Source organism: Lampetra fluviatilis, chromosome 12, assembly GCF_964198595.1.
Source record: "Lampetra fluviatilis chromosome 12, kcLamFluv1.1, whole genome shotgun sequence".
NCBI classification, from domain to species: Eukaryota; Metazoa; Chordata; class Hyperoartia; order Petromyzontiformes; family Petromyzontidae; genus Lampetra; species Lampetra fluviatilis.
The window spans coordinates 37,780-53,178 of NC_136286.1; the positions used below are offsets into that span (position 1 = coordinate 37,780).

Genomic DNA, 15,399 nt, shown 5'->3' on the forward strand with positions numbered 1-15,399 from the left:
AACAATTGCGCGTGCCTTTGTGTGAAAGATAAAACGAGAGAGGCGCTCACAACTCAGCCATGGCTCCGGCGGTGGCGCCCTGTGTGCCGCGGCCCACCGCTCCCTCCTTCTTCTTGCTCTTCTTGCGGCCCCGGTAGTAGGAGCGCTCCCGCATGGGCAGCCAGCGCTCAGGGTCTGGCCCACCTTCTGTCAGCTCCTCACAGTTTTTAGGAAGCTTTCCTAAATGAAATAAATGTGGTCGCTCTTTTAAAGAAAAAATACATTATTTTTATTAGAGCAGATCATCGATTATAATGAAAAGACACAAATTCGCCCGTTTTCTCATTGAAAATAGGTGAATTTCTAAATATCACTGTCCTGGTCACAAAAGCAAATTTTGTGGGGAATAGCTATTTTCTATACTTTTTAGGCATAAGCAATTAGGAAATAACACTTACTACCCAGGAACAAAAATTGTGTTACAGTGTTATCAGGCAGTTTCGGGGGAGAAGGTGGTGCCGGATTTTCAAAAACGCTGGATAATTACTAATCATCATTATTTAAAATAGCTTATTTTTTACATTCTTGGATAAAATTATGTCTTTAGGTGTTGTGCATGTCGTTTTAGTGTTTTAAATGTTTACTATGTGACATTGGTATAAATATACATACAAAAATAAACGTCCGACTGTAAAAAGTTACTGTATTTACTGTACCACTCCAATCTGGAAGACTCTGCATGTGATGATGTACGTAGCACTAAAAAGCTCTTGTTTCAACGAAGCGGTTTTGCCGCTTTGCCGGATCGACCCGGGACCGACGGATAATGTTGGAAGCAGCCGGATAATCGTGCGGTGCCGGATAATCAATAATCTTACACGTTTTAATATTATACTTGTTTACTCAGAAAATTTTCACAAAGTCTCAAGACTTTGTTTTTTGCAGGAGCGGTTGATATTGCTGTGTAATCGCAATAGCTTCATTTGCAACATTTTTTTATTGTTTAGAATCTAATGTGCCTATATATTGTCTATAATCTTATCTGTCTCCAACTTGTCTAGAATCTTATTTGCCTCTATCGTGTCTAGAATATTATCTGCCTATATCTTGACTAGAATCTTATCTGCTTCTATTTTGTCAAGAATCTTATCTGCCTTGATGGGCTTGGCTAGTATTGCCCATTGTGCACTTCAATTTCCATACCCCACCTGCCACTTTTTCTGATAACAGACACAACTTCACATTTAGGTGTTACCTTTCTTCTTTTTCTTTTTCTTCAATTCTCCTTGTCTATTAAAACATATAATTGAAAAACAAAGTTAAATCACGTGAACTTTTTAAAGAGGTTTACCTGCATAACATTGTAATTTTTAGTGCCAAGGTCTGATTGCATTCATGAATTGGTTTATACTGATAATTGGTTTTTTACCCTTATATCTGGCAACAAAACTGACACCTTTTTACAAGGAGTCATGTTTGCATAGACCGCAATACCTGCAGTCATAATACAAACAAAAGACATAACTCTGAAAATGTGCATTGTCCTTAAAGTTGATTGGTCCACACCCGAGACAGCTTTCCTTAGAGCCTAGGCGTGCGCCTTTTGGCGTCATCTGGTCCAACCCATGTGAGACTAGGCTCTAAGGAAAGCTGTCTCGGGTGTGGACCAATCAACTTCAAGGACAGTGCACATTTTCAGAGTTATGTCTTTTGTTTGTATTATGGCTGCAGGTATTGCGGTCTATGCAAACATGACTCCTTGTAAAAAGGTGTCAGTTTTGTTGCCAGATAGAAGGGTAAAAAACCAATTATCATACATTTTTACTGGCAAATGAGGTTCCCATGGTGGTTTATACTGCATTCATTAAAGGTGACTTTGGTCACTTCCAACCAATTCCCATGTTCTATTAATTTGGAACGTATTATTATTATTTACCTTGCTTCCCGAGGAAAGCCTCACCGAGTCTCAAGGCAAGTTTTAGGAGAACCGTGCCAAGCTTTCGCAGGAGAGGCGATGTTGATAATTGTAATCCCAATTCAGTAATTTTGCAAGATAATGTTCAGGAATGAGTTGTGTGCCAAATACCAGTTACACTAGTATTTTTTTTGCTGTCGGAGGAAACCAGAGAACCAGAAGGAAACCCACACAGAACAAAAAGACAATCCACGCCAAAAGGTGCTTCCAGTCAGAATGTGAACCCGGAATCTTCTTAATATGAGGCACAAGTGCTACTACTATGCCACCCTGCTGCCCACACAATTTTCTGTGTCAAATCCTGATGCTTTATGAATACTTTGTCAAGTTCTATTGCAAAACATCCAAGTGTATAACCCTCTATCCTGCTGTGAGATTTCTATCATCCTTCTGCAAGCACCGATATTCAGACGCCATATGTTTACTTTCAAGTTACTTTGATGAAGACCAAGTTTCTTCCACGCACAATTAGACACGAACTTCAAACTCGCCCATCTCGTACCACTTCAGTTAACCTCTGTAATATCAACGTGGTTCACATCGTCCATAAAAACCCACACTAGCATCTTAGAACAGTCAGTCCTCAGGGATGGGGGTTAGGAGGAATTCTGTGAAATGTGGCAACAAAATTCCTCTACCCCTACGGTAGGGTTAGAGGACTCATGGTCATAGTTTAATGGATGCTCCCCCCCACAACCCCCCCTCCCCCCAATTACCCCCCATCTTCCCGTGTTTGGTTCGTTACTTTACTCGTGTTCACCTGTGTCAGACCCCACATTCTCTTACCTACACGTCCCTCCCCTACTTGCCCCACCAGACATACCCTCAATCAATAAGCACTCACCGATCACCACCCCATGAATCACCCAACCTCCACAACACAGCACACCCTCTTCCCCACAACACTCGAAGTATCACCCTTCCACTATTTTTCTTCAACTTATAACGTTCACCCTGTGTGGGTTCCGAACACACTTGCTGGCGTTATTCCATAATACTTTACTCCTCGCATTCCCCCACCAAACCCCGTCTGACCGTATGCTGCAACTTCCCCAATTTTTTTCAATAAAATACGATAAAGTGGGTCCCTCAGTATACAATGCCATCGATTAACGATATCTTGATTAACAATCTGCCTTCTATAGAATCCCATTGTTTCTATTAACGATACATTACCATTAACGATATGTTCACGATATTACACGACCGCCAATTTCGGCCAATTAGCACATTCCCAAGTGAACTCAGCAGACCTCAGGCAATCAGTGATGCCCTTTTATGAGCATTTTGAGAGCAACTGGATAGCTTTTCAATGTTTGAGGTGTGTTGCTTATGGAAACAGCTCTCTTGAATACTTAGTGTTTTTTTCCTTAAAAGTTAAATAGGATCAATAACAATGGCCTCTAAAATGAATGTGAAGACAAAGTGAGGAGAACTTTTTTCTTCCACCCCAACATCTCAATTAACCCCTTAAGCCATCCATCTTCTTAGCCTAAGGTAAGATTTTTTATTTTATGCTCTATTTACGCACCTTTTTATGCTCTTTCGTCATTATTTATCCATGTTTCTATTAATATTAAGGCTTTAATGTGTTTTTATAACGTTTAATTATGAAAATAGCGTTTTTAAATATTATACATGTTTTTAGGGTGAAAAAGGTCAACTTCCGATTGCCTTGAAACAAATTAAGCCTTTAACGTATTTCCTATATTGCATTAACAAGATTTTCAATTAACGATGGTTTTCGTGTATAAATTAATATTATTAACTGAGGGACTGCAATATTCCCCCGTTATCTGCAAGCGATACGTTCTGGAGATGCTCGTGAATATCTAATATTACGATATTGGCCTTCAAAAAGCTATATCCTTTTTATGAATTACCTTAAATACATAAGCTATTAAATATATAATGAGTCCACCAGACGAAGATTGAGATGGCACTCTTCTTTATTTTCCACATGAGCTCAACCTGCGTGCAACAACTCCCCTCCAAATCCTACCAGGAAGCGCCCCGATCACTCTGCCTCATCCGATAACAGCACCACTCTCTCCCAGGGCGTTCCCTCTCTCACGCCCCGCCTTCTCTTTCTTTTGTGATGTCATCTTAACAGTAACCTGGGATCCTGTGGGTATTTCTACCCCCGGATCGCGTAAGTATTAGCACTACATCAACCCCCCCCCCTTCCCCGAAGAAAAAGTCGTCCTCAACTCAACACAACCCGTGAAAATCCAAGGGATTCAGAGTAATTCTGGTGGAAGGGGAGTATGTAGGCATAAAGGGGAAAAAATCTAAACTTTTGACGGACAATAAACTAGCAATTTTGGACTCAACTGGAGTCCTGTCACTTTGTGTGTATAGGGTGTGGAGTGCATGTGTACAGAACAATATTTAAGACAGTAATAAACAAGAAACCGTAAAACGAGACAGTACACATGTAGTAAGTTGCAGGAGGCTTGGACGACGTCGTTGGAGGCACACTTATTTATTAACACCAACGTATTTACAGAGACGGGGATACACAACACTTGAAGAGGTATCGGCCCCTTCACCCGTCTAACAGGGAGACCCAATGTCTAACCCGGCTAGCCTACTCCCAGGTCCTCCACTACAGAGCTAAGGGAGGCTATCTATCCCAGCCCTGGTCAAGCTGGGATTTACGGCACCCTGAGTCTCCAGACCGGCTCTTATAAGAACATCGGTCTGGGCTCTCGGGGCCACGCCACCGGCTTTCCCTGGTCGGTCCTGACAAGGACAGCGAGCCAGGGGAGTTCCAGGGCCTACTCTAGCTGGTCTTCAATCTTCGCTGGTTAAAGCTAACACTCGAGCCCTCCGGCTCACCACCTTATATAGCAATCGGCCCCCGGGGGGGGCCGTGGGGGGTGGCAGGTGCGGACGTCGGTGTGAGCACCTTCTCTGCGTACGGCCCTAACCCACGCCCCTTGTGTTTGTTTGCCATCTGTACCAATACACCTCTACACACACAAGGTTCAACTGGACCTTCCAACAGCAACACGTGAACAACCAACGACAACCTCCAGCGCGAAGGAACGACAATGTAATTTTCCTCCGCGGTCCCATGGTCTTGCATGCAGTGGTTGTTCATCACCGTGGGAGCACTGTCCGAGCCTGAGCTCGTGCCTGAGTAACCGGGCCGTGTAGGCGCGGCTCGGTCGGATGCTGCCGCACCTCCTTGGTCACGGGCAGTCCTGAGGAAGGAAGGCAACCTTCTTGAGGTTGATTCGTCGTGGAAAATGGCTTCCCCGACCTCAACAGTGATGATGGTGAGTGAAGGGGTGAAGGTGTAGGTATACTCTTAGGTTTTTTCAGTAAAGTCACGTAGGTAAAAAAATAAATAATAAAAGATAAATAATAAAAATAATAGAACTAAAATAATAAATCACGACGTTTCGGAGGCAACACAAGCTTCCGTCTTCAGGTGGAACCGTCACAGCACGATTGCTGTATCAAGTAAAGAGAAATCCCAAGAGACCCGACCTTGTATATATACTGGTTGAGGGGGGAGGAGCCAGGGTAGGCCCCTGGAGAGGAGTTTTTATGATGTTGGTACGGCTGCGGCTGCTGCTGGGACTGAGCCTTTGTTATGTAGACTGGTTGAGCGGGGAGGAGCCAGGTTGGGCCCCCCAAATGCATGAGACGGCGGCCGTGCACCTCCGCAACTAACTTTTTGCGAATGAAGGTCGGCACAATGACACAGTTGGACTGTGTGTCGATCTCCCAGTGCATCAACAGCCCTTCGTACTCTACGGATGTTGATGCTGTTGGAGGCCGATCTTGTTCTAGGATAGATTTAGTGATCACACGAATTGGTTCAAGCGTCTCATCCTCCCATTGCAATCGCCGCCACTCCTCTGGGCTCAGTCCAAAATCTCAATCGGCTAGGGAATTTTCTGGCTTGCTTTCCCGTATGTGCACAGGTGCCACGAGGCACTCCGTGTCAAGTGAGAGTGGTTTATACCTGGGTGACCACTTAACACATGCACATGTATCTGCCTCTGGTAGACGAGATAAAGCATCCGCATTGATATGGCGCAACCCCTTTCTATGGACCACCTCATAGGTGAATTCTTGCCGCCTTTCAATCTATCTGGCCATTTGGCCAGATGGTTGGTCAATACATAACGAGTATTGCAGTGCTGCGTAGTCAGTCCCCACCTTAAATTTTTGTCCAGGAGTTCTCTCCTTTCTACGCAGTAGCATTGTTCGGCCAATGATAATACCCGGCTGCCATATGCTATCACTACCTCTCTGCCTGATTGCACCTGAGATAGGATAGCCCCAATGCCCACATCGTTTGCATCCATATCTAGCGTGAAGGGCAATGAAAGATCTGAATATGCCAGTGGTGGTGCATCCATAAGGAGCGTCCACAGATTATTAAAAGCCCTGTCCTCTTCCATACCCCATTGGAACTTCTGTAATTTAGCTGTGATTGCGTGTAGGGGTTTTGCAATGGCTGCGAAATCCTGTACGAATCAACAGTAGTAGGAAACAAAACCTATAAATCTTCTGACATCTGGCACGGAAACGGGGGTTGGCCATTCTCTAACACACCGTGTCTTCTCGGGATCAGTTGCCAACCCTGTTGTACCCCAAGGTAACTGTCAGAAGGCCAGGCGAGATGGCATTTAGAAGGCTTAAGGTTCAATTGTGCTTCCCTGATATGTGAGAACACCAGCCTCAACCGGTGTAAGTGTTCTTGGAAGGATCGTCTTAACATAATTACGTCATCTAAATATATCAGGCAATGCCCCATTGGAGACCTGTTAGGACTAGTTCCATGAACTGCTTGAATGTGGGTGGGGCCATTTGTAATCCTATGGGGAGACAGTTAAAATAGAATAACCCCTGCTGTGTCCTAAAGACGGTCTTGTTTTTCGAATCGTCATCCAACCGTAGCTGCCAAAACCCAGATGATAGGTCCAATGTAAAAAAATATTTGGCGCCAGCTTAGATGTCCAAGGAATCGTCAATCCACAGTAGCGGATAGGTGTCCACCATTGTGGCCTTATTTAGTCGACAGAAGTTGACACAAAACTGCTGGAGACGAGTACGGGTTCCCGATATGACCCATTTTCCACCACAGATTTTGGTCTCCAACTGTCCCAAAATTCCCATGCTTCCCCCATTTGCCGCTACGTAGGATGATTGTACGGGTCGCAATCGTTGGGCCCTGTGAGGAAAGATATCAAAAACGTGTGAGGATAAGTCTCTGATGCTCCTTTATTGACCAGCATCCGAACCTCAATTCCCCCCACTGAGCCTACCACCACTGACATTCCGGCTGCGGCCACTACGACTCTCCTTGCCAACTTGTGCCATTGTGTACCCGAAGCCAACCATCGTTGTGATGAAAGATCGCGTGTATACAATGGTGGTTGTGATCATCTGGAAGTGGCTGGTATATAAACTGATGGTGCGTATGAGAGGTCTGTGATGGGAACTGCCGAGATGTTCGGGGTGCCGCGACTCGCCTGCTGGTTGTATATAGGACTGGAGAATGGCCGTTGTCGCGAAGTCAGTCCCGGTGGAGCAGCATCGGTACGACACCCGTGGGCGATGTGGCCCATATGGCCACATCGGTGACAGGTCACAGGGTTCTGGCTCCGGCTAGGTGCACCGAGTCCCCGGGGTGTCCAGCGACGGGTTCTCTGGATAGGGTCCCGAAACGTCCCCATTACAGCTGCCAACATCTCTCCCCTGGGCAGCCTGATGTCAGCGTCGTCCTCTTTATTCTGTCCCCCGAACCCCCTCCAGTCCTTGATGATATAAGAGTTCCACTATTTGCGCGACTATACGTTGTGGCCTCATCACCTCCTCATGGGCTATGCTCTTTGCGATCCACAATGAGGTCTGTTTGTCCTCCTCCGTGACTGCCAAAACTATTGTTAAAGCCTGTGCCAGCGCTAACATACGGTCGGCCACCATAAAGTCCAACACCTCCGCATCCAGGCAAGTAGCTTGAGCTGGAGCCATGAGAGCGCTCCTGTAGGCCAAGAATGACTCCCCCTCTTCCCACCGACAGTTCTGAAATCGTTATTTCCCGCAGGATGGCAGGTCAAAAATCTCTGCCATCCCTCGATAAGCAGCTTGCAAGCTCTTCTTTTTCCCCGCCGGAATGGAGGAATATATAATTAAAGCATCTGTGCTAAGGGCCGTGGGAAGAGCCTTCAGTGCTTCAAGGCTCTGTCCACTCTAGATATGTATAGACTGCCTCGAATCGGCGAACAAATGCACTCCAGTCACCTCCTTTAGCATATTTCTTCACGTGGCCCAACCTACAAAGTCGATCAGCGCCCTCTCCTCGTCGCCGATTAATTAATTTCTGCGACGTGGCCTGCGGCTGCTGCGCATGCTTCGGACCATTGTCTTAGCGCAGCTACGCGTGGCTCAAACGCTCCGCCGCTCGGGCTTGGGGCGGCCATTAGGCATTAGGGGCCATCCATTTAGTACATACGTATGGAGGGGGGGTTTAACCCAAATGTGTATGCTTGCGTATGGGGGGGGGTCTACTGACAATGTACGTACGTATAGAAAATGGGGGGGGGGGGGATGAAGCTTCGATAATAATTTGTCTACATTGGCCTTCAAATGAATTTCATAGTCCGGCGGTGGACTAATCCTTGATCGTTTCTGCGTGGATTAAATATCGGCCGTTCTATAGAATTCGGGGGGGGGTGCATCAAGTGTAGGTACGAAAGTGGGGGGGGTGTAAAAATTACACGCGCATACAGGGAGGAGGGGAGGGGTCAAGTTTTGACAGATTTTTGCATACGTAATGGATGGCCCCTTACCGCTGGGCCTGGTGTGTTTCGCGTCAATTTCGCTCTGATTGCGGCAAACGGTGTAGTTCCCACCAAATGTATTTATACTCCCTCCCGAGGTTGCCCTTCTCCGGTCCGTTTCCCAGCCTCCGATGAGCTCGCCAGCCCGGGGAAGGTGGATCCTGTCAGTCGTGATGCTGCGCTCTCACCATCAACAGTACTCCGTCCCCGGCGCAGATGTCTCCCGCGATTCATCAGGGGTAGCGACCATCTCGGCCGTCGCTGTTGCTCATGGCATCCCCGCTTCGGGGTTTTCCGCTCGAACCGAGGGAGAAGAAGTCGCTGCAGGTACTAGAGGCAGCGTCACCGGGCTAGCAGCTATCTTGTCTTCCCGCAACTGTTGCAAGAATAGCGTGACCGCCCCCAAGAGTTGATCGACTAGGTCCACCGAGGGCCTCCTTCTCTCGCGGGTTGGAGGACTCTCTGATGAGTCACTCCTCGCCTTTCGCCATCTCCGGATCACGGCAGTCCAAGGCGCTGGGAGTGGAGGCGCATTCTTCTCTTTCTGCACTGGGGTTTCGGTCGGCGTCCTTTCGGTTACTGCGTAAAGGCATCTTCACGATCCCACCGTTGCCACCAGTCGTAATGAGTCCACCAGACAAAGATTGAGATGATACTCCTTTATTTTCCACATGAGCTCAAGCTGTGTGCAACCACTCCCGTCCAAATACCACCAGAAAGCGCCCCGATCGCCCCGCCTCATCTGGTGACATCACCACTCTCTCCTTGGGCGTTTCCATCTCTCTCACGCCCTGCCTTTTCTTTCCTTTCCTACGTGACGTTATCTTAATAGTAACCTGGGATCCCGTGCTTATTTATACGCCCGGTTCGATTTAGTACATGTGTAGTACCGTCGAATACAGGTCGACACCCGGGGTTGAGGCACACTGAGTTTTATTACAACAACCGTCGTGACATACACACTTGAGGGGGTATCGGCCCCCTCACCCGTCTTTCTGGGGACACCTCTCCTAGCTAACCCTAGCCTGCCTCAGAGTCCTCCTCTCGTGGACTAGGGGAGGCTATCTTGGCCCGACACTGGTCAGTCGGGCCCGGTACTCAGAGTCCAGACCAACCCTGGCTCTGGCTCTGGCACCACGCCACTGGCTCGAGCCTGCGCGGTCCTGACAAGGACGGCGTAGCAGGGGGAGACCAGGGCTCTATCTGGGACGTCTTCCGTCTTCTCTTCTTAGCTAACCCAACTCTCCCTAGCCCCCCGATACATTCCCCTTTTATACATCCCCCTCCCTGAGAGGTGGGGCCCCGGGGGATCGTAACGTCCGAAGCGCGGACGTCGTAGAGGGCACCTGCCCGTGCACTGACGTAGCCCCGCCCACTGTGCTAGTTTCCCGTTGGATCCCATACATATCAGCTCGACACAGATATTCCCTCCGTAAGACCCCTACACATGAAAATTATCTTAACACGAAAAAATATATATCAAAATTGGTTCTAGTAAACAAATAAAATAAAATTTATATTTAAGTATTAAATAATCTTATCTATAAAAGGCAATCTTTGTCTGTCTGTCCCTCTGTCTGTCCGTCTGCGCACGCGCGCTTGCGAGGGTTTTGGCGCTCGGACCGTGGGGTTTACGTCGAAAAAAAATTGCCAGGCGGCACGCCTCGAGCCCCACGGTGGGAATAGGCTATTCCGTTTTCTCATCTGTCACCTATAAAGTGGTTAAAATCGTGTTTTTGTGTGCTAACTCTTTATTAATTTATTTACTTTTGCCACCCAAGATGCAGGGGGGTTGCCGCTGGCAACGCACGTGCGTCATCGGTGGAGGGTGGGGGGGATTTCTCATTCCCGATCAAAATGCACACAAATTTACACGCAACGCTGAGGTAAATTCATCAATGTCACGTCCTCTTTTCTCCCCCCCCAATGTGTGCACTTACCATTATAGGGTTGGAAGATACTAAAATTATAGTGCCTAGACAGGATTATTGTAGAGCGGGGGGGGTGGTAGCGGCCCAGCCCCCAGCCTCGCCCGGCTGGGCAATCTAGGCGAAGCCGGGGACTCTGCACGGGACTAGGCCTCTGTCAGGTGAGTGCTACTAGCGGGAAATACCCAGCGCTGCCCAGGGCAATAATAGATTTTAAAACTTCTGAAAACTTAAAAACATAACATACAAATGAAAATAAAACTCAATTGAAATTAAACCCAAGTGTGCCAAGAATCGATTCTTTAAATCACGCAAAGGAATCGAAAGTTGTAGATTACTTTAGAATCGTCTTGAAGTGACGACGCGCAACAGAAACATCCTGGATAAACCAGCAAATCTTAAAAAAATGTATTACAACGCTGTGTGCTCAAATCCCAGTGTGATGCAAGTTAAATAATAACAACCATAAGATAGATTAACCATGTTTTCTAAATCACCAAAATAAAGCTATAAAAACAATGTAACAACAGTAATCATAGGAACTGTGATTCTCATTTAACAATAAACGATATACATAACATGTACGACCAAACTTGCAGCCATAGCTGGCAGCATGACACTCCCAGTGTATGATGTGTGAGTGAGTAAGTGGTAGTGTGAGTGAGTGTATGAGGTGCGAGTGAGTGTATGAGGTGCGAGTGAGTGTATGATGAGTGAGTGTATGATGAGTGAATTAGTGTATGATGCGTGAATGGGTCAGTGGTTGTGTGAGTCAGCGTATGATGAGTGAGTCAGTGTATGATGAGTGAGTGTATGATGAGTGAATTAGTGTATGATGAGTGAGTGTATGTGTGAGTGAGTCAGCGTATGATGAGTGAGTCAGCGTATGATGAGCGCGTGCATGATGAGTGAATTAGTGTATGATGAGTGAATGGGTCAGTGGTTGTGTGAGTGTATGATGTGTGAATGACTCAGTGTATCATGAGTCAGCGTATGATGAGTGTATGATGAGTGAATTAGTGTATGATGAGTGAATGGGTCAGTGGTTGTGTGAGTGAATGTATGATGTGTGACTCAGCGTATGATATGTAATCATAGCAGGTACCACCACAGTCAGTATGCACTGCTGTAAGCATAGCAGGTACCACTACAGCAGTATGCACTGCTGTAAGCATAGCAGGTACCACCACAGCAGTATGCACTGCTGTAATAGCAGGTACCACCCACAGCAGTATGCACTGCTGTAATCATAGCATGTACCACCACTATATGCACTGCTGTAATCATAGCAGGTACGACCACAATATGCACTGCTGTAATCATGGCAAGGTACCACCACAGCAGTATGCACTGCTGTAATCATAACAGGTACCACCACAGTCAGTATGCACTGCTGTAATCATAGCAGGTGCCACCACAGTCAGTATGCACTGCTGTAATCATAGCAGGGATCACCACAGTCAGTATGCACTGCTGTTATCATACCAGGTACCACCACAGTCGGTATGCAATGCTGTAGTTAAAGCAGGTACCACCACAGTCAGTATGCATTGCTGTAGTGAAAGCAGGTCCAACCAAAGTCGGTATTGCACTGCTGTAGTCATAGCAGTTGCCACCACAGTCAGTATGCATTGCTGTAGTGATAGCAAGAACCATCACAGTCGGTATGCACTGCTGTAGTTAAAGCAGGTCCCACCACAGTCAGTGTGCACTGCTGTAGTCATTGCAGGATACCACCACAGTCACTATGCACTGCTGTAGTTTAAGCAGGTACCACCAAAGTCGGCATGCGCTGCTGTAGTCATAGTAGGTACAACTACAGTCAATATGCATTGCTGTAGTGAAAGCAGTTACACCCACAGTCCGTATGCACTGCTGTAGTGAAAGCAGGTACGACCAAACTTGGTATGTACTGCTGTAGTTAAAGCAGGTACCACCAGATTGGGTATGCACGGCTGTAGTGATACCAGGTACCACCTCATTCAGTATGCACTGCTGTAGTGATAGTAGATATTGCTATCGAATTGGTAGATACTGCTATATAGAGTGAGTAGATACTAAAAGTCAGTATATACCACTACAGTCAGTCAATACTGCTACAGTCAGTAGATACTAAACAGTCAATAGCTACTAGACTCAGTAGATACTACTATAGAGTAGACACTGCTATAGAGTTAGTAGTTACTACTATAGTCAGTGGGTACTACTATCGAGTCAGCAGATACTACTATACAGTTAGTCGTTACTACTATACAGTTGGTAGATACTACTGTAGGGCCAGTAAATACTAATACGGTCAGTCGTTACTGCTACAATCAGTAAATACTACTAAACAGCAGCAACTACTGGCTGAGTAGATACTACTGTACAGTCAGTAGATACTACTTACTCTGTTGTATGTAGGGTGTGTAGGTATATATACCTACGTGGGGGTAAAGATATTTTTTGAGGGGGGGGGGGGGGGTCGACAATTTTCGTAAACCTTTTAGATCAACTATTTACCCACTTTCTATAACGTTTTCGACTTGTGCAAGCCTCTTATAATTTTGTTGCTGGAGAAATGTACAAACGGCCCACCGGGCTTTCACAACACCTTAGTATCTGTGTATGTATATGTAGGGTTTTAAAAAGAATATTTGAAATATATTTTTCGCCCGGGCAACGCCGGGTACTTACCGCTAGTAAATTTTAAATGAACTTAGATTTATCTCTCATCACTTCATCTCATCCCTTTCTCACAACACATTCTCTCATCACCTTATTTCATCACTTTCTTTCTCTCTCTCGATGCAGTCGTGTAGAGTTCCAGATGCGATTAGTGAAAAGCCGAAATTGCGGGGCAAGTTTGTGAATACTGTAACACGGGAATACTGTACTTCTAATAAATACTGTACTTCTGATAAAAAGAGTACTCATGAACAACTCTCTTACTACAACCTACATAAGTAAGCTACTATTCTCCCCATTTTCATTGACTCCCAACGCGCACATCTCTAGAAGATATTTGGCCTACTCGTCCCCACTGGCCAGGTGTTTTTTTGGCAAGAGGTGGGAGTTACCCACACTTTACCTCACCATACGCAAACCTGCCAATTGACCTATTGTGCACTCGCCTTTACCCCATGGCAGTACCAAATTACAGTATTCCTTCACCAACCGCGAATTTACCAACCGCGAGATCTGAATATATGATTTACTTCCGTACGCCTGTTAACCAACCGCGGCCTGGAAATTTGAGTATCCACGGGGTAAGCACGGCGTTAAGTCACATAACGTGTGTATTACGTCATTGCATCACAGCATGACATCACTGTATTGCATGACGTCGGTAAAGACGTAAGAATCATGCTTTTAGAGTATTTGGCTACTATACAATTTAACATAATAAGCCGCTTCATTGAGCTATCATTTGGGGCCAGGTCGCTTCTGAAAAAGACTATCATAGCTCAGTGGCCCTGACCTGGTAAAATAAATATAGTTTTAACATATCAAAAAAGCCTACATTAAAACTGGCAAAAGCTGCACTACACCATCTACATACTCCAAGTCATTCACATGATATGCTGAACAGCAGGATGGCGCAGTGGCAACAATTGTACCTCATAGCAACAAGGGTCGGGGATCGATTTGCAACTCAGGCACCTATCTGTTGTAGAGTTTGTATGTTTTCTTCCTCTATTCTAAATATATTTCCTCTGGGTTCTCTGGTTTCCAACCAGAGCTAAAAACGTACAATGTAACAGCTTTTGGAAAAACATCAGAGAAATGTTAAATGTTACCTGAAAATCAATTGGGAAATATAGCATTGTCACTCCCTGCTGCAAAAACCTGGCAGGACCCTCTTGGGACTGAGCGAGGCATCTCCAGGTAAAAAAGCGTTATACTAATATCGCAATGGCATGGAAGGTGTTGCGTACCACAGGGCCCAAGGGCCCACCACTCACCTCTGCTCCTTGACATGCTGCTTCTGAGTTTCTGCTGCTGCTGTTGCTGCTTGCCGCACTGCCTTGCGGCGCACAAATGCCAAGCCGTGCGGACTCTCCAAGGCATCCACATCTACGTGCAGTGCGGTGGCATCCACTGCTGGCAGGTGTTGGCTCAGCCTGAGGAGCGCGGTTAAGGGCAATGGGCTCCACCATTTATCCTCTCAGCATTTCTCATCATGTAAAGTGACCACAATGCATCTGTATCGTCCTCACCCTGCAGTCTTTGAGAAAGTTGGTTTACTCATTCTAGACCAAGATGTCATCGTGGCTCAAGCCGTTGATGCCACCACACCTCGCCAATGCCGTCTACCCTCCGCCAGAACCCGCAGCTGCTGCAGTCGACACGCAGCGACCTCCGAGATATGCCCTGTCAGCATCCCACCGTCTAGAGCGATTTAACTTTGTGCTGCCACCCCATATATACATGGGAAGGCAGCGGTGGAGGTGGACAAATCTGCAATTCATCAACTCTTAAGACAATTAATTGATTGGATAAATCACTTACAACTGAATCTGTCACTTTTCATAGGTATGTGGAAGAAGAATATTATGGTCATTATCAGTTATATTTAAAAGGAAACCAAGGAAAATGTAATTAGATCTTGATAGGATACTCCTTGGCTTTGCGAGCATCAACTTGAGAATAGGCAGAGATGAGCTGAGCAAGGTTCTTCACATCCAGGGGGTCCTGCCTGAAATGTCATGACATAAGCAGAGTTAAAAAG

The 15,399-nt window shown here is 46.2% G+C and overlaps 1 protein-coding gene across 1 annotated transcript in view; it reads right to left on the minus strand.

Moving 5' to 3' along the window:
* The window catches only part of SRP72 (signal recognition particle 72), a 54,207-nt gene that overhangs the window by 3,288 nt on the left and 35,520 nt on the right, over positions 1 to 15,399 (minus strand). The window contains exons 15-18 of the mRNA XM_078861253.1: positions 15,289 to 15,366; positions 14,633 to 14,791; positions 1,235 to 1,269; positions 51 to 219 (exon numbers count right to left, since the gene is read on the minus strand). Of these exons, the coding sequence (XP_078717379.1) occupies positions 51 to 219; positions 1,235 to 1,269; positions 14,633 to 14,791; positions 15,289 to 15,366 (441 nt within the window). The remainder of the gene's footprint in view (positions 1 to 50; positions 220 to 1,234; positions 1,270 to 14,632; positions 14,792 to 15,288; positions 15,367 to 15,399) is intronic.